General features: G+C 58.3%; 1 protein-coding gene across 1 annotated transcript; it reads left to right on the top strand.

Annotated features, from left to right (window-relative positions):
* The first annotated feature begins 476 nt into the window (after nucleotides 1–476).
* Nucleotides 477–21,248, top strand: LOC121344491 (scavenger receptor class F member 2-like). The gene is given in 12 exon segments (XM_041420493.1): nucleotides 477–589; nucleotides 591–797; nucleotides 5,877–5,935; nucleotides 7,470–7,571; nucleotides 7,873–8,392; nucleotides 8,490–8,708; nucleotides 9,090–9,218; nucleotides 11,561–11,664; nucleotides 11,737–11,854; nucleotides 13,242–13,363; nucleotides 17,529–17,681; nucleotides 17,992–21,248. Coding segments are annotated over 12 exon segments (3,036 nt in total). The 5' UTR covers nucleotides 477–491; the 3' UTR covers nucleotides 19,197–21,248.
* Nucleotides 21,249–23,274: the final 2,026 nt, after the last annotated feature.

The raw sequence follows: 23,274 nt of genomic DNA on the forward strand, positions 1-23,274 counted from the left end.
TCAGATAGATCTCAGGGCTGTTGTGCATCTCGGGCTGCCAGATTCCAGATACAGCCACAGCCTGGGACTGCCAGACCCCCGGGAGACGGACACTCGAAACCGGGAGATCTGGGACACCCACGGCTGTCGAAGACCTGGAGCTGCTGGATCCCGGGAGACCCAGACTCGGGGGACCATCACACTGCTGGGGACTCCCGGGGCTCTGGGGCTTCCGAACGGCCGCGACAGCCGATCCCCGGTGCTACCGGTTCGCGGGCCATCCACACCCCGAGCCGCTGGACTCCCAGGACTCCCAGGGCTCCCGGGAGCTGCAGGACCCCCGGGCTGCGCTGGAAGCCAGGACTCCGCATCCTCCCATTCCCCCTCGGGGACCCACCCCCATTTCGGCGGCGCTGCCCACCCGGTGGAGCCTCTCGGGGCCGTCGGGGCGGCGCTGCCCGGGGCCGGGGCGGCGGCGGCCCCCGGAGCCTGGCCCGCCGTCAGGGGAACCAATGCGGAATTTCCTGGCTGGCGGCGGAGCCCCTCCCGCCGCTGCAGAGAGGGGCGCGGGGGAGGCGGCGGCGAAGCGATCGCAGCGCGGCTTCCGCCCGCCGAGCGGCAGCGGGGACCGGCGGGGACCGGGGCGGGCGGGGACCGCGAGCGGCGGAGCCGGTTCAGAGATCGGCCCGCGGGCTGCGGCCGCCCCGCCGCGCCCGGGCCGGGGCCGCGCTGCTGCCGCTGCTGCTGCTGTCGGTGCTGAGCCGCGGAGCCGCGCAGGAGCTGAGCCCCCGCGGCAGGAACGTCTGCAGGGCCGCCGGGTAGGAGCGGGGCCGGGCAGGTGTGCGGGGCGGGACGGGACCCCCAGCGCCGTGCCGGGGCCGGGGCCACGGGACGGGACGGGACGGGCTCGCCGGTCCATCCCCCATCCCGGGCAGCCGCGGCGCTGGGCGCCTTCCAAGACAAAGTCCGTCCTGTGCGCGGCTGAGGCGGGGGGAGCCGGCGGCGGGGAGAGCGTGAGGAGCTGAGCCCGAGCGGGGCCAGGGACGTGGGGGCTGGTCCTGATCCCCGGGGGGCTGCGAGGAACCGGTCCTGGATACCTCCGGAGCCAGTCCTGGATGCCCGGGGCCGGTTCTGTTGTAAGGAGCTGGGTTTGGGTGCCTCTGGGGATGGAGTCGTGAGACGGCGGAGGGCAATCCTGCATTCCTGGGGCAGGATTTGCGCTGGGGAGCCGGTCCTGGGTGTCTCCGGGGATCGGGTTGCACTGCTGACCCTGGGGTGGTGGGATACAGGATGCTCTGGGCATCATGGTGAAGCTGCCCCAGGCTGGTGGGGATTGTGGAGTTGGCAGCCCCAGGACTCTCGTGTTTGGCTTCTGAAAGTGGGTGCTGGCACTGTCTATATGTCCCGGGGATCGTATCCTGCCTGCCTGGCTGGGGCAGGGTCTCAGGAGATAGCACTGACTTATCCTAGCTCCCAGTGGCCTCCGTGTCCCACGGGTCCCTTTGCAGAGCATCATCTCAGCCGAGCTCCTCTGCAGCACTCAGGCTCGGTCTGCCCTGGCTCCTGGGCCAGGCTGGCCCCAGCAAGAGGGGAGAGAGCCCACAGCCGCTGCCTCCCGCCTGGGGGAGCTGGATCCCCTGCGCTTGATGGGGGGCCCAGGCCATAAATGCACCTTTACATCTCGCCTGTGAGGTCAGACGAGTCCACAAGGAAAACATGTGCTTCGAGCGAGAGGGGCCGCATAATGGCTCCATTCAGCAGGGCCACAGGGCGCTGGTGCCCCCTCCTCAAATTACAGCCGGAGTTTCCTAAGGAGGCATTTCAGAACCAGCCAGAGCGGCGCAGCTCCCGGCGGTGCTGTTCCTTGACAGCAGGGAGCCGTCCCTCCCCGGCTGCCTCATCTGCACAGCAAAGCTGCCACTGCATCTTGGGGTGGCAGAGGGAACTTTAGTGTCCCCACCCTGTTTCTTGTGTGCTGCCCCATGTGCTGGGGGTGAGGTGCCTGGCTTCTCCCCCATGCAGAAGGACCCCCTCATCCCCACTGGATGAAAGTGGGGAAGGTGCTGCACCAGCACCACAGGGCTCAGACTCCCTCACTGTGCCACCCGTGGGTGCTATGGGCTATGAAAGAGGCACTGGCTGTTGAGTGGGACAGGTTGGTTGTGGCCGTCCTCCGGCAGGATGGGGCCTGCAGGCAGCCTAGGGGCTGGGGACAGTGGGGCAGAGACAGTCCCTAGGAAGTTCAGATGAGGTTTGCATCATTTTCTATCCCTCACCCTTCTGCAAACCCTTCTTCCCTCTCCACCCACTAACTCGGCGCCCACCCCCATCATTGCTGTGTACAGTGGACATGGAGGACCCTCCATATGTTACCATCCAAACCCACCCGAGTGGCCCCAAGGCCCTGGTGCTGCAGTTCCTGGGGCCAGGGGCAGTGGGACTGGAGGTGGCTTTGGGACGAGGTCCCAATGCCCTCCACCCAAAGCTGTTGGAGCTTGTTGGACCCTTACCTCTGCAAAGCCCATCCAGACATCCTGTGGAGATGCCGCCACAGGTTTCAGAGGGCTCAGGATTGTGTGACTGCTTTTGACCTGGCTCCCAAGCAGAAATTCAAGGAATAATTTAGAGCAGAAGAAAAGGGCATTTTGGGGCTCTTTGGGGTTTTGTGTTCTAAATTCAACTTGTCCTTAAATTTGAAGTTCTTTTATAACTGGTTTCCTGTTGGTATGGGCAAAGGTGCCAGTGGTGACAGCCTGGGCACTGCTTTGACCAGTGCTCTCTTGCTAACACTCTCATTTCCTTTAGTCTTTAATTTTTATTTCTCGGTCTGAAGTATTTCTATTTATACCCATGATCCTATTCCTGCCTGCTCTGGGGATAGCTGTCTGTCTGTCTGCACCTTGAGGCTGAGGTGAGGGAGCTGCAGCTGGCATCAGCTGGGGAGTGCCAGTGCCTGGGACCCAGTTGTCCCAGGAACAGTGTGTGCCAGCTGGGTGGCACCAAGTGATGGGTGACGGAGGAAGATGAGCACTGGGGTGATGCTTGGAAGGAGGAGCAGAGCAGGGATGGAGAAGCACTGGGGATGGGGAGGGTGCCAGTGTTCTCTGAGCCCCAGGAGTATGCTGGGTGTCCACAGGGCTCCTTTGTAGCTCTGCCCACTGGGTTGGGCTGGGTGCTCTCACATGGGACCCATGCAGCAGCTCCCAGCTGAGTCCCAGAGTCTTGTTTCTGCTTTCAGGGATGTGAGCCTCCTCCTCATTATTCAGGGCAGGCTGTGCTGCTCTGAGGAGCCACCCCTCCTGCCTCAGAGGCCTCTCTGTAGCCATTGGCAAAGTGATTTCCAGGAGCAGTGTAGGATACTAATCCACATGGAAAATATTCTACCTCTGTGAAAAATCTGGCATCATTAGCTGAGATCCCAGTGATGCTCAGCATGAGCAGGATGTGGCTGTTGGCCAGGGGCAAGGCTGGCATGGAGGACTTGTCCCTGCAGGTGACAGCTCCAGCTCTGCACACAGCCCACTCCTTTTCCTCCACATCAGCTGAGGTCTCAAGCCCTGGCCACAGCTCAGAGGCAGCTTTTCATTGTTTTTTTCCTAGCATTTGTAGTGCTTTGAAGGAAAGAAAGTATTTGCAGAGTGGATGTTTGCCGTGCCATGTCCGCGTGGGTCAGAAGTGAGCTTTAAACACATCTCTCAGTTATCCTTTTCCAGTGGTCAGGGGGCACATGGAGCAAGTCCTTTGTCAAGGAGCTGAGGCCATGAAAGACCTTTTAGTCCCACACTCTGATGACCTGCAGCCAGCACTGACCCTCTGTGGGCTGGCTGTGCTGGGACCAATCCATGTACCCCACTGGAGCAATGGTTTTCCAGTGTCACATCTCTGCTTGCCACAGGACCAAGCTTATTTGTTGTCGAAGCTGCTGATAAATGAGATGGGTGCTGAGCAGGGTGTGGGAGGCCATCAGCAGGCACGGGGAAGGAGAGATTCGCTATCAGGGAACAGATAAGCCCAAATCCTGTGAGGCAGTGGCTGGCTCCCAGCTGGGGGTGGATGTGGTGCCACTCATCTCCTCCAGTTCATGGCAGAAGTTTTTCTCTCCTGCCACCACTTCCCAGTAACTCCCAGCTCCCCACCATCAGGTCATCACAAAGGATATTTTTTGGCATATTTCAGGCGATGCCCATTTTGGTGGCCAGGCTGGGCTGTTGGAAGCAGGTTTCCCAGGTGGAAGGGTTTCCTCTTGCAAACCGGTGATGGTTTCATTCTAAAAACCAAACCACCAAACTGAATTTCTAAAGGGTGGACTGGTGAAAGCAACCCCAGGTGCAGCAGTGAGGCTTTGGCCATGCCATGGGAGGGCAAGAGCCCCGTGGGCCCTTCTCCACCTCTGCCTGAGTATCCCAGCACAGCTGGCAAAGCTTTTCGGGGGGCACAGCCTGAAGGCTCTTGCAGAGAAGGACCTTGACTCCAGCCTGCCCAGTCCTCAGGAGGTGATTTGGTGGTTGGCCCCCCTTTGCCATTAACCCCATGCATTAACCCCTCGCATGCTCGGCGGGAGCAGAGCCCCCCCTGAGCTCCAGGGTCCCTGTGGGGGGTGTTTGTGCTGCTGCCATCGCAGCATCTTGCGGCTGCTTCCACAGGCTGCGGAGATGGAGCTATTTTGGGCTCCGGCTGCAAGGCATTTTTTCCAGGCCTTGAATCATTTTTGTGGTTCTTTTCTGCCTCCTTTCCAACTTTTCACTGTCCGCCGCGACAAGGGGGACGCGGTGCTCCGGCGGGGCCGGGCGGGAGCTGCGGCCCCAGGACCCCGCTCCGCTGGCAGCTCCCGCCCGGCCCCAGGATGAGGCGGTCTGGCAGCCAGACGTGGTCCTGTGACTGCGCTGCGTTTCGAGCGAATATGTCCTCGCTGTCTCCTCCTCTTCTGCATTTGTTACATATAAAGAGGAAAAGGGGAAAAAAAAAAAAAGAAAAAGAAAAAGCCAGATGCATTCCAGGCTGTACCGCCAGACCAGCCCGGGTGAAGTTTTCCTTGACTGCAGCATCCGTCCGGGCTGTTTGCGACCCTCCAGCATTGCTCCCTTGCCTGTGGGACCAGGCGGTGTGGGTCACCCCAAGGATGAGTGGGTGGCTCCAGGGATGCGCAGGGATTTCTGTGGGGTTATGGGGAGTATACTCCCTACCCCCAACTGCAGCATCTTGAGCCCCAAACATTTGCCTGGGGGGGTTCTTTGACAAAGTGTGGGTGAGATGTTCCCACATGTCCTTCCCAGCAGAGAGCTGAGCATCCCTGGCTGAGCCTCTGAGTGGGTCTGAGCCCCCATCCTGGTCAAGCTTGTACCAAAAATGTCCTGCCTGATGATTCTGTGCCTGGTAGTCCCTGGACGTGGTGGCACTCAAGGACTCTCAAGAGCTCAGGAACACATTCCAGCTGCCTGCAGTTGGCCTCCCCCTGCTTCTACATAGGGACATTCCCTGGGAGCTGGCTGTGTTCCAGCTATTCCAGCCAGGTGGTTCCAACTTGTCTTTGGGGTTCCATCCCCAGGCCACAAAGCACCCAGCCTGCAATTCAAGTCATGTTTTTTTTTTTATTGTGGAGGTTGCAAACATGACTTTTGCTTTTTCATTACTCCTTAGTAATGGGAAAAACTGGTCCTATTCTTACTCCTGGCATCACCTTAATGGCTGGTGGGGCACCCATGGGATCCCCCAGCAGATCCATTAACTCTCTGTGTGCTGGAGGAGGAGCCGAGAGCTCTCCTTCCCCTTTGGAGGTGCAGAAACTCCCAGCAGGATCTCTCACTGTCATGGCTTCAGTGCTCCTGGTGGGTTTTTGGAAAGGACCAGGACTTTCTGAGGATTGTAACTATTTGTGATTCTTTTTTTTATCCCTGCAGCTCCTCGGTTCTCATGTGCTGCCTGGGATGGAGGCAACAAGGGAGCGAGTGTATAATAGGTAAACACCAGCATTTTGCTTCATTGGGCTGTGCCCATCATTCACTGAGCCCTCCTGGCCTCAGCACCACTGTCAGGGGCCGTCTTGATCTGTCCTGTGGCTGAGACCCCCTGTCCTGGGACCTGCAGCCAGCTCTTGTCTCCCTGCAGTGCCCCGGGCCAGCACCGTGCGGATGGAATGGGTGCTCAGCCCCAGTGCCAGGGGTCACAGAGCTGTGGGGGTTTCTTTCCTTACCAGCCAGCGCTGGGTCTGAGGACTTGGGGGTGCTGCTAGGGGTCCTAAGGGACAGTGAAGTGTCCCCCAGGGTGAAGGTGCAGCTGCAGGGATGGGACTGAGATTTCCCACAGATGCTGCAGCAGCATGGGGACCTGAACCAGAGCCAGCAGTGAAGCTGAAGCAGCCCAGATCAGGCACGTGGTCTCTCATGGCCTCGCTGGGAAGAGGCTGCTGGGGTTGCCAAAGACCACTGAGCTTGGGCTGGGGCCATAAAAGGTGTCATAGCTCTTTACTGGGGGCCACAGCGAGCCCAGCATGGATGCTCAGCATGAAACCTTGGGAGCATCGTTCCCTGCATTGCCACCACAATGGAGACAGCTGCTTTGGAGCTCCCTCACAGTCTCAGCTGGCCACAGGGCTCACCACACCCCAGGAGAACTGGAGGTGGCACTTTGCAGCTGGGACCAAAACCCACATAACCAACTAACCCATTGTGCATGAGGCCTGTAACCACTCGCTGCATGCATTGGGAATGGGATGTGGCGTGTTTGGAAGGGAGAAGGACAGGATCTGGCAGGACAGTGGGGGGAGGATGGTCCCACAGCGAGCTGTTCCCATCTCCTGCCCCCAAACCTGCTCTAACCTTTAGACTCACTGCTCCTAACCTGTGTAATCTGTCTATTTTAGGGGTTTCTATAATATCCATCACCGTAGGTCTAACAACTCCCAGGTAAGGTGGCTGGGATGGGTGGTTGTCTCTCCCTGTCCCAGTGCCTCAGGAAGCTTGTCCAGGGCAGTGTGGGACCTGCGAGTGCTGCCTGCACCACATCCCGTGCTTGCCTGGCTCCAGGCATCAGTCTCAGCATGAGGTCCCCTCAGCAGGGGAGGGGCTGGTGGCCTTTGGGGGCAGGTGGCCACATGGGAGAGGCAGTGCTGGGATGGCAGTGCCCACAACCCCTCTACTCTGTGTCCCCTTCTCCCCTCTAGCAATGCGGAGCTGGGCAAGGGACAACACCGTTGGGTGCAGCCTCTGGCAGGGACATGGCTTGGCTGGGTGGCAGGAGGCTGGTGGCCAGGATGGGTGGCATCCTCTCTGGGTGGCAGAGATGGAGCAGAGCTGGGTGACAGGAGGCTGGTGGAATTTTTCTGGAAAGGGGCCCATCCAGCCCAGTCAGGTGCTTGCCAGGATGGTCACAGTGCTGCAGCTCAGCAGCACTCAGAGGGTCACTGCACAGCCCTTTTTCTGCTCTGGGGGGGTCTGGGGGGCTTTAGGGAGCAAGCACTGGTACTCATGCCTGCTGTCTGTCCGTCTGTCCAGCTGTGTGCGAGGGGAACTTCACCTGCAAGGAGAACGAGGTATGCGTCAGGCCCGGCGAGTGCCGCTGCCGCCACGGCTACTTCGGTGCCAACTGCGACACCAGTGAGTACTGGAGGGTGCCTTTGTGTCCTCAGGGGGTTCACTGGGATGGACCCGGCTCATCCTGGGGTGACTTTCCAGAGCAGATAGTCAGGGAATGCTCTAGCTCTGCCCTTGCCTGTCCCACGGCTCTGTTTCCCAGGGCATTGTCCCCTTGCTGGGGTCTCCTCTTAGATCCGGTGCACAGAGGGGAGGAGAGGGAGGGCTGTGGTCAAGAGGTGCTGTTGGGACTGGGGGTCTCCATTGGTGCCTGGCACGGAGTTGTCCCCGTGGGCAGTGCTGAGGCCGATGGCTCTCCCCACAGAGTGTCCCCGGCAGTTCTGGGGTCCCGACTGCAAGGAAATGTGCACCTGCCATCCCAACGGGCAGTGCGAGGATGTGACGGGCCAGTGCACCTGCAACCTCAACCGCTGGGGCCCCAAGTGCGAGAACATCTGCCTCTGCAAGCATGGCAAGTGCGACCAGAAGACGGGCAAATGCACCTGTGAGCCCAACTGGTGGGGCCCACAGTGCTCCAGCTCCTGCTACTGCAGCCACAACTCCCAGTGTGACCAGCAGACAGGCAACTGCCTGTGCCAGCCCGGCTGGTGGGGCCGTGGCTGCAACAACCAGTGCTCCTGCAACAACTCGCCCTGCGAGCAGTTCACGGGGCGCTGCCAGTGCCGGGAGAGGACCTTCGGGCCTCGCTGCGACCGCTACTGCCAGTGCTACAAGGGCAAGTGCAACCAGGTGGACGGGACCTGCACCTGCGAGCCGGGCTACCGGGGCAAGTACTGCCGCGAGCCGTGCCCGGCCGGCTTCTACGGCCAGGGCTGCAGGAGGCGGTGAGTGGCCATCCGTGCTGGCTCTGATCTGGCACCAGTGGGAGGTGGCAGCAGGAGGATTTGGGCTGTGCTGGGTGATGGATTCCCCTCGTTGCAGGTGTGGGCAGTGCAAGAGCCTGCAGCCGTGCACCGTGGCCGATGGGCGCTGCCTGACGTGTGAGGCGGGCTGGAATGGCACCAAGTGCGACCAGCCCTGCTCGCCCGGCTTCTACGGAGAGGGCTGTGAGAAGCTCTGTCCCCCCTGCAAGGATGGCCACACCTGCAATCACATCAATGGCAAATGCTCCCACTGCAACCCGGGCTGGATCGGAGACCGGTGAGTGCGGCTGGGTGCAGCATTGGGTTCTGGGAGAGCAGTGCCTGGCTTCCCTGATTCTCCCAGGGAACAGGGTCACTGAAGGGTTTTGCAGCCCTGGAACTGATCCTGGGCACAAGAGTTTGCAGAAGAGCATCCCAGCTTGAGAGCTGAGACCCACTGACCCATCCTGGGTCCGAGGGGCGTAGGCAGGGGTCTCGCAGGCTCCCTCCAGTTCCGTGGCCATGTCAGTGGGCTCGGTCCATCCCTGTACCCCTCTCCTGGCTTCAGACACCACATGCCACCAGGGTGATATACAGCCCCATCTCCATGCATGTGGAGGGATGCTGGAGGTCCCCGAGTGCCATGGGTGCTCCAGCCACTTGCCCTCATCCCTGCCAGGTGTGAAACCAAGTGCCGGAACGGGACATACGGGGAGAACTGCGCCTTCGTCTGCAGCGACTGCGTCAATGGCCAGTGCCACTTCGAGACTGGGCAGTGCCTCTGCCACCCCGGCTCCCATGGCACATAGTAAGTGAGGCACTGGGGACCATGCCTGGGGGCACCTCATGGCACAGGTGATGCTCAGGCACCTCCTGCCCCCTTGTGTCCTATGCTGTTGCCAGCTGAGAGGTTTCCTGCAGTGGAAGCATGCTTGGGCAATAGTTTGGATGATTTGGTGAGCAGAGGGGGAAGGACAAGCTCACAGAGCAGCAAGGGCTGTTACACTTTAGAAAAGGCCTGTTTGGCAAAAACAAATCAAAGAAAAGTGGTGGTTTGTTGGAGGTTTTTAAGTCCAGGGTGGAATTTCTTTCCAAAAACAGAGAGAAAACCACATCGCAGAATAATAAACAGCCTCACAGGCATGGCATTCCTGGGGGGCTCCCACTTAAAGCTCTGCCTGTGGCTGGGGCCTTCCCCAAGCCTTCTCCTTCCCCCACTCCAGGGGCATAAGGGCCATCGAGGGTCTACTCACATCCCCAGGTTGTTTTTCCCAGTGTGGGACTGAAGTGTTGTTTGAAAAGATGAAGAAAGCATTTTCCACCCAGCTGGGACATGCAGACAGCCCTCCCAGGTCCTGCTGCATGGTGCTCAGGTTTTCCCAGCAATTAACAGAGGGTGACAGCAAGGACGGGGATTTGGAGCTGGCATCTTGCCCATGCTGGCATTTCACTCAGAGCATAAAAACATTTGCATTTTGGGGGGTGGTGTTGTGGGACTCTGCCAACTACCTGTGGTGCTGGAACAGTTGCTGGACACTGGCACCAGTTTAGGATGCCCAGCCTGGGCCTCATGGCCACCTTTGGTAGCAAAGGCAGAGGTGAGAGGGTCTCAGGGGGTGTGGTGATGCTTTCGGCGCAGTGCCAGAGGGCAGAGTGTGGATTAACCTGTTCTGAGACCCTGGCACAGCACTGGGAAGGTGGGGATGGGGGATACTCAGGATGCAGCCTTGGTGCTGTAACCTTGAGCTGAGCTGTGGTGGTGCACTCAGGCAGGCTCAGGAACGTTCTGGGTGCTCAGGCAAATCCCTGTGACTATATCCAAGCCAGTGTTTTTGTCAGCAGCGTACAATTTTGCTAAAAAGAGGATTACTGCAAGGAAGGCACAAGCAACATCCTTGTCATACAGCATGTCCTCTCAGCTCTGTGTCAGGAGGAGGCTAAAGGAGCAGCTGCTAAAATATTTATGTGTGCACAAAGTGCTTTATTTTCTCTGTCTTTCCCAGAAGTGTCAGGACTCTCCTCCTGTGCTCTCCCAAAATCTCAGCCTGGGACAGAACTGTGGGGCCGAGTGGTGGGGTGAGAGGTTTGGCCTTGCTGGGGCACTGTCCCTGCTCCTGTTCTGCTGCTTTATCTGCCCCGTGCAGCACAGCAGGCGCAGAAGTTCAGCACCCATCCTGGCAGGCATATGATAGGCACACAACTGGCACATGACAGGCACATGGCAGGCACGAGGCTTGGCCAAGGTGACACTTTGAAAGTTGTTGGAGTGTGAAATGGGCTGAGCCGCCTCAGGGCACGGTGCCCAGGGCTGGGGGCAGCTGTGTCCCCAGGGGAGTGGGTTTGGGCTGGGGCCCACTGGCTCCTTCCAGCTGCAGCCACTCCAGCTGGGATGCAGCTGGCAGAGGGTTTGGTGCCCAGCAACACTGCCAACATCTCCCAGCTCCAGCTGGGTCCTGCTCTGCGGTGCCTGGCCCATGGCTGGGGAGGCAGGTTGGGTTGGATCTGCTGACACCATGTTTTCCAGGCTCAAGCCCTTGAGACTTGTGGATTGGTGCCCATTTTTGCGTGTCGCTATCATCTGTGTGACACCATCAGGAAGTCATTTTACCAGCAGTGGAGATTTGGCACCAGGCATAACCAAACTGGAAGGGTCTTAGGGCTGCTCTGTTGTTTTCCGTTCTTGGAGGCAAAAAAAACCCTCAATCTGGGCACTTTCCCAGCTTTTGGCCACTGTGGCTTTGCCTGGCTTGGTGGGGGATGGGGCTTGGGGTGCCGTGGCCACATCACCACTGAACTGAGCAGGAATCCCTGTGTGTGACGCCAGGGTATCTTTAGATGTGACTGCTGGGTTGATGACCTTTCCTAATTCCTGTGTCTAATGGCGAAGTGACATGCAGAGAGCAGTAAGAGTGTCTGAGATCCAGCTGGGCCAAATCCCTTGAGCCATGGGCAAAGCCACTGCGTGGGTGATGGGCTCCCGATCCCTGTGGGTTAAGGATTCCCCCCAGGGTGCGGAGGAGCTGTGTCGCAGCAAGCTGGAGGAGTGCTCCCTGGAACATGGAGGGTTTGGGAGAAGGTGGCAGCCAAGTGGCTCCCGCTGCTGTGCCTGGGGTGGGGGATGCACTACTCTCATCCAGCCCTTCCCTCCAGCTGTAACCTGACTTGCCCTCCTGGACGCTACGGAGCCAACTGCGCCGAAGTCTGCGGCTGCCACGACGGCGCCTGCGACCCGCTGACGGGCGCCTGCCACATGGGTGAGTGCTGGGCACCGGGCTGGGCTCTGCCACGGGACTGGCCCTGCGCTGAGCCACGGGTCTGCCTTGCAGAGGCCAACCAGAGGATGGGGGTGATCGGGGCAGGGGTCCTCCTGGCGCTGCTGCTCATCCTCCTGCTCTCCCTGCTCTGCTGCTGCTGCGTCTGCCGCAAGAAGGACGAAGCCGGCGGGTGAGTGCAAGGGGCCAGGAGGGATCTCACCAGGCTGGGAATGCGGAAGACCAGTGGATTCTGGGGTTGACAGGGGGATGCAGAGACCATGCTGGGACAGCGGTTGTGCAGGGAAACTGAGGCAGAACCATGCTGCTCACATGACACCATGTGGGTACAAGGGTCTGAGCAGTCCTGCTGCATCATCAGGGCTGATGGAGGTACTCAGGATGAGCCCTTCCAGGGGAACACCTTCCTGCTCTGACTTTGTTTCTCTCTTGTGGGCCATCATTTCACGGAGACCTGCCAAGTCCCCTCCAGAAGCTAGGGTCTGGAGCTGATCTGCAAAGGGGGCCCTGAAATACAGCAAGGGCTACACAACACGGCCAAAACCCTCAGAACAAACCCCTGGGCAAAGGGATGAGGCCTGGAGGACAGGGGGGTGCTGACTGTCTCACATGGGGATGGATGGTCAGAGCTGGGAGGGTGGGCTCCTGCAGCAAGGTCAGGATGCTGACAGCGTTTTAGAAGCACCAGGTTAACATCCTACCATAATAATAGGAGTGAGGACAGACCGGAGGCAGGGGGAAAGGTTTGTGCTGCTCAGCAAGGGATGAGAGGGCTGTTGGAGCTCCTCCAGATGTAGAGAAAACCCTCTCATGCCACCAGCCACTGCACAGGAATTTTCGAGAAGCTTCCCCTTGCAGCCCTGCAAGCTGAATCCCAGGCAGGCACAGCTGGCTTGGAGAGCCTGCGGGCTGCAGGTAATAATCCTGCAGATAAAGCACAAACCCATCAGGTGAGGAATGGCCCAGGGAGAGGGGGAATGGCTCCAGACAGTTTCCTCTCTCCCAGTGTGCCCAGACCACAGTGTCCCCAGACTGCTGGGTGACCCGGCCAGCTGTCCCAGCATGGTCCCTTGCAGGGGATGGTAGGCATGGCACACGTACCCTTGAGTCAACACACAAAGACACTCACTCCCATGGCTGCGGAAAATTGCTTGAAAACGTGGCCCCAGGAGGCTCCAAAACCATAGAGCAAATAAAGAGAAGCCACATGTTTGGCTTTGGGTTGGTATGATTTTTTTTTTTTTAATTCTTGACCAGACATTGTGGGTATTTTTGGGCTGCATTGCCAATGGTTGGATCCAACCTTCCCACCATTCCCTGGCACTGCTCTACATCCTGGTGTGGTGCAAGCTGGTTCCTGGGGCTGGCAGCAGCCTCTGTGGGTCCTCAAATCCTTCAGCCTGGGCATGCCACTGCTTTTCATCCACCCCATTATCATTCCCAAACCCCTTTACACTTGCAGCATCCCTGAGCTGCTGCCTCTCTCTGTTGCCCATGAAGACTGTCCCCACCAGAGGAGGGGAGCAGTGCCTCTGACAGTGCCATTACCTTTACTGCAGCTCCAGCCAGGACCCAGCAGCAGCCAAGAAGCCTCCAAGACGTTTGTGTGGGCGCTTCAGCCGGATTGGGATGAAGCTCCCACGCATCCCCCTGCGCCGCCAGAAGCTGCCCAAGGTCATGGGTAAGGCACAGGGGTTTGGGGAAGGTGCAGAAAGCCAGGTTTTACTCCTGTCAGGGCAGCACGTGTGGCTCAGAGCACCCTCTGCAGCCCCAAAGCAGGGCGGTGAGCATGGCAGAGCAGTGACAGGAACACGCGGATCACTGGGAGCATTTCAATGGTTGGTGTGAGCTGCCTGGCTCACAGCAGCTCAGCCCTTTCTGTCTGCAGCTTCTGGATCTCCAGGCACATTTTGCTTTGTGAGGATGCAGAGGCTGTACCTGGTTCTGGAGCTCTGCTGAGTAGTTTTGGGTTTATTCTCCTGAGGTTCCCCTGAAAAGGAATGGTCCCTGCCACTCAGCAAGATGCCTTGTTAGTGCTTTTGATCCTGAAGTAACCCCAGGAGCCAGAGCATCTGGGCAGATGCCCTCTCTCCTGCCATGTGCAGCAGAGTTGAGGATGGAGGGGCAGAGATTTGGGTTAAGCTTCACACTCTGCCCAGGTGCAGAACTGCCTTGTAGGGAGCCGCTCGTACCTGGCAAAGCCCCTGACCTGGCACTGTCAGGGCTGCTGGGGACCCCCTGCATCCCAGCAGCTGGGGAATGCTGTCCCCTGCACTCTCCGAACTCTCCTTGCAACTCTTCCAGCATGGGGAGCTAGGGATCAACCCCATTAACTAAACTGTGTGCGAGGGCAGCGATCCCCCCCTGTGCTGGGATGCGTTTCAACCCCACTCCCTTCCTGAGCCCAGCACCTCCCTGGCCATGCCGTGCTGGTGGAACCCCCAGAGCAGCCACATCCTGGCACTGATGGTTCAGTGGCTCAGCCTGAGGCTAAATCTCTCATCCCAGGCAGCACACAGAGGTGACCCCCATCCCTGCACACCATGCACTGCCTTCAGCATCCAAGCTGGAGGGATAGCCCCTCACCACGTGGGGCACAGCAAAGCCCTACCTGGAGCAGGGTGTGCCAGGGCCCAACATTCCTGCTGCAAGGATAACAGAGGATCATACAGGCCGTGTTTGTGCAAGGGGCCAGGGAAGGGCTTGGGGAGGACAGAGGGTGCCTGTGTGCAGTGAGGGCAAGGGGGGCTGCCTGCAGGCAGCTGGCAGCAGTCCAGCTGCTCTGTGTACACAGGGCAGCAGCAGCAGGGAAAGGCTGAGGGTGCTCAGGACGGTCTCAGGTCCCAGCAGGGCTGAGGCTGTTCCTGGAGTCTGTCACGGAGCTGAGAGCTGGCATCTCCATGGAGGGAAAGGCTTTGGTCAGGGCTTGCCTTGTGTTATCTGGGACAGTGGAGTCCGTGTGGGCTCCAGCAGCTCCCAGTCCCACTGACACGTAGTCTGGCAGTGACTCCAGCCCCCACAGGGCCTGGGGGCCCCAGGGTGACAGTGCCCTGTTGGGTTGCCTATCGTGGCTGCCTCTCTGATGCCCAGTGACCAGGGTGCCACGTCATGACCCCACCTGGTGCTGTGGAAGCCACAACAGCCAGTATCCACCTGAGGAGGCCATTTGTTCCCCACACTGGTCCTGCCCCAGGGTTGCTGAAGTGCCCCATCCCAAGGGTCAGGTCAGTGCTGGAGGTGCCCAGGACCTTGTGGGGATGTCGCAGTGAAACTGGTGCTGGCTGATGCCCGGGTAGTGGTCACTCTGGATCTGCCCACAGTCCTGACCATGTGTTTGCTGACACCAGGTGGGTTGTCTTTTCTGGGCTCAAACACCAGTGAGCACAAGCCTACTCATGGTAGAAGATTCCCAGGTGGGACTGCAGGTGTTGAAGCTCTGCTGAAGCTCATCGGGTGCCTGGAGCCTCAGGCTCCTCCCTCAAAAGCTGCTCCCCAGCCTTGGCACCAGTTTTGGATCCACAGCATCTCCCCAGGGGTTGCACCTGAGCTGGCAGCCTGCAGGGCCACCCTGGGCTCGCACCAGCAGCCGTGGGGCCAGCGTTTGGGTAGCCCTGTGTGTGGGATTTGCTCATGTCACCCTCAAGATGCCAGGGCTAACCTGAGCCCGGCACCCCACCACGTGTCCTCCCCAAGCAGCAAAGTTCAACCAGCCCCAAGGGTGATGCTGATCATGGGGAGCTTGGGAGAGTGGGAGCGGTGGCCAGGAGGGCTCTGGGATCTCTCTCTCATGGTTCTTCTCCTGCTCTTCTCTGCCTCATCTCAGTCTTGAGACCAACTGGCCACTGTGCAGGCAGGGCTGGGGTTGTTATCCTGATGGTGTGGCTCTGGGAGATTTTGGGGAGCAGTGACAGGTAATGATATGTGGGAAGCGTCCGCATTTCTCTCAGCCCCAACAGCCAGGGAAGAAAAATCCCTGGCAGCCATGCTGGAGCCCCCAAGCCTCCCAAAGCTTCCAGGTGCACTACATATCCTTATTTTATAATCTGGCTGTGTCCTGAGTCTCCCTGGAGTCCTGGAGTCGCCTCGTGGCCGTGAGTCCCAGCCGCTCGGCACGCCTCCTCTCAGGAAGCATCTCCCTTCATCCGCTTCCAGACGGCTGCTTTTAATTTTCTCTTTTTGGTTTTTATTACAAGGAAAGCCATGTTGGAGCTGTCGCTTCCCCCTCTCTGGGCCATTTGCTCTTTAAATATCTCTGCTTGGATTTTTTTTCTCCTTGCTCTAAGAAGCCAAACTATGCAGGGGTGAGTGTGTAGCACTGCTGTCATTCTAAGAGCCCTACATGTCTGAAGCCAGATTCCTTAGTAAAGGATAAACATTCCAGTGGGCATCCCAATTACACTAAAAGTTATTTTATTGCAAATCAGGGATGTGCTGCAAGGTTCAAACAGTCCAGGGAGGCAATTGCAGCACGACTGGGATGAGTTGGGATGTTCAGTCAAAGGTCAAAAATACCTGGCAACACCCATGTGCAGCTGGGACCCTCTCTTTGCATGGGGTTTTCATACAATCACAGAGTATCCTGAGCTGGGAGGGACCCACGGGGATCATCAGTGCAGCTCCTGGCCCTGCACAGACACCACAAAAGTCCCACCCTGTGCCTGAGAGCATTGTCCAAAGGCTCCTGGAACTCTGGCAGTCTTGGGACTGTGCCCATTCCCTGGGGAGCCTGGGCAGTGCCAGCACCCTCTGGGACGACCCTTTTGCAGCCCTTCATCCAAAGCAAGGCTCTGCCCTGCTTTGGAGGCAGCTTCTCACTCTCCCAGGGAACAAAAGCCAGTGGAAGGCAATGGGGACAAGTGCATCTACTGCTGCATGACTCTCTGGGAGGATCCGTCCCTCCTCCCAGCTGGGTGCTTCCTCACTTCTGTGGGTACCTGAGGAGGCTGCTCAAGCTGTGGGAACCTGGGAAAACACCTCAGGATGTGGTGGGACATGAGCTTATGCAGAAAAAAGCCTTAAAAATTATCAAGCTGGAAAAGAAAAGGCACTCCAGCCCAGACAACTCCAAACTGCTCATCTTCTCTGTTTTGTTTTATTAACACCATTTTTCTTCTGTTGGTTTCTCTCTTCTACTTGGCTTCTCTGTGGGTGGCCCCTTGGCAGAGGGGCAGTACCAGGGCATGAAGGGAGGGAGACTCCTACTCAGCTTCAGGAAGGAAGAAGCTGGCAAAGGGATTGAAAAGAGGCAGAATAGGGAAAATGTACATCCCCCTGCTGCAGGCTTCCTTTGATCATCCTGCATCCATGTGCAAAAGCACATGGAAAAGGAAAATGCAGTCAGTGATGCTGAAGTGGGAATTAGTGGAATTAAAGCCAGCAGCTAATTTTCTCCCTGGGAAGGGGACAGTCACAGTGCCAGGACCCTCTCTGCAGGGTGGCTGTGCCAGGTTGCACAGCTCATGGGTGACCACCAAGACACTCACCAAGTCCCCATGGGACCCAGGGTTTGAGTGGCTTGTCCCTCCACCATGTGCATCCTCAATTTAGGCAACTGGAGATGGAGCTAGATGGAAGTGTGAGGCTTGAACAGACTCTGCTGCCCACAGCCCAGGCATGGGGGAATACTGCTCACCACCACTGCTGGTTGGTGGTTTTTGTGGACACTTGGCTGAGGTACCTGGTGGGACTGTGCAGCAAGAAGTGTCCCCATGCCTTGGATGCTGTCCCTGTCCCTGACACCCAGCAGGAAGCTGGGCAGTGGGGAGCTGGGCAGCCTCCCCTGGCTGGCAGTGGGGCCTGGGGGTTTTGGCAGAACTGACACTGACAACAGTTCCGTGCCCTCACAGTGGCCCACCATGACCTGGAAAACAACCTGAACTGCAGCTTCATCGAGCCACCCTCTGTGGTGGAGCAGCCTTCCCCATCCTGGTCATCCCGCGGCTCCTTCTCCTCCTTTGACACCACGGACGAGGGGCCTGTGTACTGTGTCCCCCATGAAGGTGAGCAGGGTGCATCCCCAGGGGACTCTGGGGACAATATCAGGGGCCTGCTCTATGGAGAGCTGTCAGTCTGGCATGGTGGGGACCGTGTCACCCTGGCTCCTGGTGCCCCAGGAAGGAGTGCAGATTCCAGTCATGCCTCCCATATGGTTTCAGAGCTCCCTCCTCCAGCATTTGCTGCTCCAAGGTTAAGAGCCAGGAGATCTCTGACTGGGAGCCTCACTGGTAGGACACTGTCCTGTGGGAGCATCTCAGTGCTTCCCCTCCTCAGACACATCCCACCTGACACTGCTGTGCTCTCTTCCCGCAGAGAGCATGGGTGACAGCAGGGACAGAGGGACGCCTGCCAGCCCCGGGGACAAGCTGCTGGCCCCAGTCAGCGGGGAGGAAGCAGGAGAATACACGTTCCTGAAGGAGACGGGCTCTGTCAGAGCCTTCCCGACCGACAGCAGTGAGACCCCCCTGCTCAAGTCCTCGGACAGCGAACGCTCCTCCTGCGGCTCGGGGTCGGCCAGCGCCGCGCTCTACGCCAGGGTCGCCCGCCTCTCCAAGCAGTCCAAGGAGGAGGAGGACACCACTGTGGAGCCCCACGGCCCCGGGAAGCCGCCATCCCCGGAAAGGACCAAGCCCCGTCCTCCAGACCCGGCCACGAAGCCCAAAGTCTCCTGGATCCACGGCAGGTACAACTCTGGCCAGTCCAACTCACTGCCGGCACCCAGCCAGTCCCCAGAGCAAGTGGCCACCCGGTCTGGCAGCCCCGAGCAAGGCCAGGGTTTGGCCAAGAGGAAGAGGAGTCCGAGCGAGACGTCGGCCCATGTGCAGGGCAAAGCGGAGGAGAAGGGCGGCGCCCGGAGCAAGGAGAAACCGCAGAAGCAACCGAAGGAGCCCGGCGTCCCCGAGAGCAAATCCAGCCTCTGCGGGGAGCCGCAGTCACCCTCCAAACCCAAGCAGAGGAGCAAAGCCGGCTCCGAGCCAATGGAGACCATCAACGGGGCGGTGCAGAACGCCTTCCGAAAGATGGGTGCCTTCCAGCCGGAGCGGCGGGCCGGGGACACCAGGGATGCTCCTTGTAGCCCCGGCATCAGCAAGCCCCGCTCCGAGCCGCTGCATCCCCAGCTGGCCTCCGAGCTGGCCGCCCAACTGAAGGAAAAGACTCAGAGCCTCAACAAGGGGGACGGAGGCATCCGGGTGAACGGGGTCGGTGCCCAGAGGGAGAAGCCCACCCCTCCACAGAAAGCCAAGCGCTCGGCGGCCGCCGGCGGCCAGAAGACCAGCAAGCCCTTGCTGCCCACCTCTCCCCACCTGCAAAAACTGATCCCTGCGGCGGCCGAGACGGCAGCCGGGGAGCCCAAGTGGGTGGAGAAGCCAAGTGCCAGCAGTGGCCAGGATCAAACTCTCCCCACTGAGCAGACAGCCAAGAAAACCCCCATTAAGAAGCCTCCCAGGAAGAAGAGCCGGGAAGCGAGCCTGGAGCCACCCCGGGCAGCTGCTGTGCCTGCTCAGGCAGTGCAGTGACCAGGAACCGGGCACCGGCCCCGCACCGGCCGCATGCCGGGAAGAAGGACATTTCCCAACACAACCAGCGAACGTGGGAGCCTGGACTGGGCTGGGGGCACTGGAAGAGCCTTGATCCTCCCTTTATGCCCCTCCACCTCACTCATCCCCCTTTTTGCCTTAGTCCCCCCTGCCTTAGGACCCGGTCCCTTCATCTGTGCCCTACTCCTGCTCTCTGCCCGGGTCTCCGCTCCCCTGCCCCCCCAGCGCGGGGCGGACCGCAAGGAGCCGGCCCGGCCGCCAGCCCGGGGGGCTCCGTGTGTGGCATATCCACCCCCCCACCCTTTTTTGTAGCAGTATTATCGACCGCATAAGCAGCGCTTGTTGTACTAGACGTGCCCACGGTATATTCTGCAGTAACCCAGCCACTCGCTTCCCATGCTCCACTCCGCTCTGTCGGGGTCGCTGAGCACGGGAGAGGGAGAGAGCTGCTGCTCAGTGGCCTGGGCAGTGCCAGAGATGTGCTCCATATCCATCGCTGGCAGCAGCTCCCTTGCCCCGGCGCCCTCCAGGCACAGCTCTCCACTGCCAGTGCATGCCGGAGTGGGGTCGAGCTGGTTTCGACCGATGCCACCCTCCCTCCCTCCGCCGCGGCGCTGCTCCTGGTCAGAAGGAAGCACTATTTATGGATGGAGGTGGATGCCCTTCGGGTTCCCTACATCCCATCCAATGGAGTTGGAGGGATTGGTTTGGTATGAGAGAGCCTGGCACCTCTGCAGAGCGCTTTCCTAATAAAAATGTATTTCGTCCATAGCTGGGTGCCATCTATCCCTGCCCCAGCCTTCCCGTGGGCGGGCAACATGCCTAGCCTTGCTTGGGTGCTACCTGGTCCTGAGTGGGATGCAGTGGGGAGATGGATGACCGTGCAGCAGTACAGGCAGGTGGTAACAAGGAGCAGACCAGTGGGAGGCAGGTCCCCACTGGGGCTGCTGCTACACATGCTCACCTGGCATCAGAGATGAGCCCCGAGGACAAGAGGAGGAGCTTCTCTTCCTCAGTACCAGCTTTGTCCCAATGGCTTACTGGTCCCGTGGTCAGACACTGGGTCAGACCCTGAGGTTCAAGAAAGCTCTGGCTACTGAGCAGAGAGCTCATCCCTGGGTGCTCAGGGTGCTGGGACAGAAATGTGGGGGGGGGGGGCATGGGAGTAACCCCTTGCCCAGGGGCTGCTAGCTCTGTCAGCATTTGGGGTCTTCACACAGCCCCAGGCAGGATGCTGCCAGAGGACAAGGGTGGGACAAGCCCAGGGGCAGCCCAGAAGCTGAGACTTCTCCCACAAAACTTCTGCCCAAGATTCCTAAGCAGGACTCTCCCTGACATTAGAACTGGGGCTGTCTGCTTCCACAGCAGCTGGAAACATTGGTGCCCACCACTAAGCCATCCTAATCTGTTCCCACAGTGGGGGTTCATGTCTCAGAAGACCATCAGACCAAAAGGTCAACCACAGCAATCTCAGAGGTGATGGAGGCAGCTGGCAAACACTAGAATGGGATGAGACCACATGGAACCAGGACTGCAACCAGCCCAGTGCAGCCCTCAGGAGGGGATGGGGCTCTGGCCCACACCTGGGCATGGCTCAGCATGTGTAGCTGGAGCCAGCAAGTACCTGACACTGTCTGGAGAAGCATTATCACATTATCAAAGCTGAAGAATGACATCACAGCGTTATTTCACAGGCTCCTGGTCACCTTTCAGAGTTTCTTCACTCTTCCTCCCCTTTCCTTCAGGTTTTATTGGGGAAGATGAAGAACAGTGGCTGAAACTAGTCCTGGGACATCACACAGTGCAAAAAAAAGGAGTGGATGGATGAGCTCAATGTCGCCAGATACAAAACAGAGAAAATCAATAGAAAAATTGAGACACTGAATCCATGAGACCTGGGATGGCATCCAAGCCCCTCCTTCCACCACGGAGGCTGTCGTTGGAAAAACTGAAGAGGCTTCCAAGACACTCAGATTGGTAACTACTCATAGGTTAGTAAAAGAGAAGTAAAGGAGTTGAATCCAGGCAATAAAAGTGCAAAATTAAATACAGCTTAAGAGGCAAGGTTTGTCACAGACATCACATGGTCCTTATACACATCTCTTCATGTCAGTACTGAAGGGCACTCAGGGGAGCCACCTGTGATGCTCATGATGGTGGCCCAGGAAGGTGAATTTGGGAATTGCCCCAGCCTCCTCTCGGGTCACTTTCTCTCTCATGCAGGCAGCCAAGCTTGGGCTGGTGCCTCAGGAAAGTTGGGCCCTAAGTTCTCCATGGTCCTCAGGCTATCCTGGCACAGCTGAGGATCACCCAGGCAAAAGCCCGTCCATGGGCTCTGATCACAGTCTGAGCCAGCCAGAGAGCCTGCAAGTGAGCAGCCTGTACATAAGTGCAAAAATGCCATGTCACAGACAGGCAGGCAGGTCACCAGAGGCTCCAGCCTAACCTTCACGTCAGGGTGGCCGTGACAATATCAGGCTAAGTCTTGGGATTCTCCAAGGGTAGAGATACCCCAGCTGCCTTTGAATGTTCCAGGATCACTCTCCTGGGCAGGAATTTTATTCCAAGATTGAACATGAATCTTCCAAGCTTCAGCTGCTGACTGTTTACCTCATTGCATCATTCAGCACCACCTTTATCATGAAGCTATGGTAGGGGAAATTTAAGCTGATTAACAGGGATTAACAGCCCAAGAGGGTGCTGGGCACTGCCCAGGCTCCCCAGGGAATGGGCACGGCCCCGAGGCTGCCAGAGCTCCAGGAGCCTTTGGACAGCACTGCCAGGGATGATCCTTGTGGGTACCTTCAGCTCAGGATATTCTGTGATTCTGTGACCTTAGTCACTGACTGTTCTCAGAATTCTTCCCCCAGCCCAGCACTGCCCCCTTCTCCTGGTGCAATGTGTGCCAGCTCCATGAGCATGTTGATATCCCTTGTCCAGACCTCTCCAGTTTCTTCACATCCCTCTTGAGCTAGGAGACCACATCTGGACTCTTCCTTCAGACGTCGGCCTGTGCCCTTCCCGGCAGCTCCCATTATGGGCTTTGCCTTACTCTGAGGAAAAACAACAAGCTGATGTACACCCTGAGGTTCTCTGTTGCTTACAGGGTCTTTTCAACAGGGTCCTTCCAGCTCAGACAGCTCAGAATCTTCCTGTAATGTCCTGTGATGCCATCCATGTGAAGGACATGGATGAGGCATTGCCACACTTCAGTATCAGGAAGGGCTAATGATTCTCTTTTCCCGGCATCCTGCAGGCTTTCTTCCCACCACTGCATGTTGGATATCTCTGACTGACAGCTCCCCATGAAAGACCAGTGAGGAGGTCTTGTTCAGGGGGTCACAAATCAGCAGAAGCTGAAAACCATCAAACAATTTTCCTGCAGCTGTGAGTTCCACCAGCAAATGATACATACTTGCTGTTCTGGGCTGCTTTTCAGGGCTGTTTTGGGCAGGCAGAAAACTTTGACCTCAAGGGGAAACCAGCTGAACCCAGTCATAATGTGGAGAAATCAGGTGTTCTGCTTCCCCAGAGACAGAGCAGGATCCACCTTCCCTGATCGACAGGTAGGGCTTTTGGTGACAACGTGGTGGCCGTGGCTGAGGAGGAGTTGTGGGAGTGGCTGTGATGGAGCCACCAGCCCTCCATTCCACCAGCGTATCATCCGTGGGATCAGAGGAGCACGGTGACATTTTTGGCTTATCCTCTCCTCCACCACCACTGCAAGACTGGTCTTCCTCCCATTTCCTCCTGATTTCCCAAAGCAGAGAAGGAGCTGTTGGGTTGGACACCAGCACGTGTTTTTGGCTTGGCCAGCAAGCAGCAATAAAAGCCAGCCTGCTGCCAACAATTCATTTCCTGTTTCAGGCCCTACCAAAAATAAACTCAGAAGGGAAACTCCAATGAGAACGAAACACACAGGAGACAACCCAGAGCTCTCAAAACTATATAGGAAATTTCTCTCTCAGTGTTCACTAGGAAGGGGGACGGTGGTGTCAGAGGGAATTTCATGCTAGATGAGGGGATTGTGAAGGGGTTTGGGCAGCTCCATCAGAAT

This window comes from Onychostruthus taczanowskii, unplaced genomic scaffold, assembly GCF_017590055.1.
Source record: "Onychostruthus taczanowskii isolate IOZ18803 unplaced genomic scaffold, ASM1759005v1 scaffold64, whole genome shotgun sequence".
Classification (NCBI taxonomy): Eukaryota; Metazoa; Chordata; class Aves; order Passeriformes; family Passeridae; genus Onychostruthus; species Onychostruthus taczanowskii.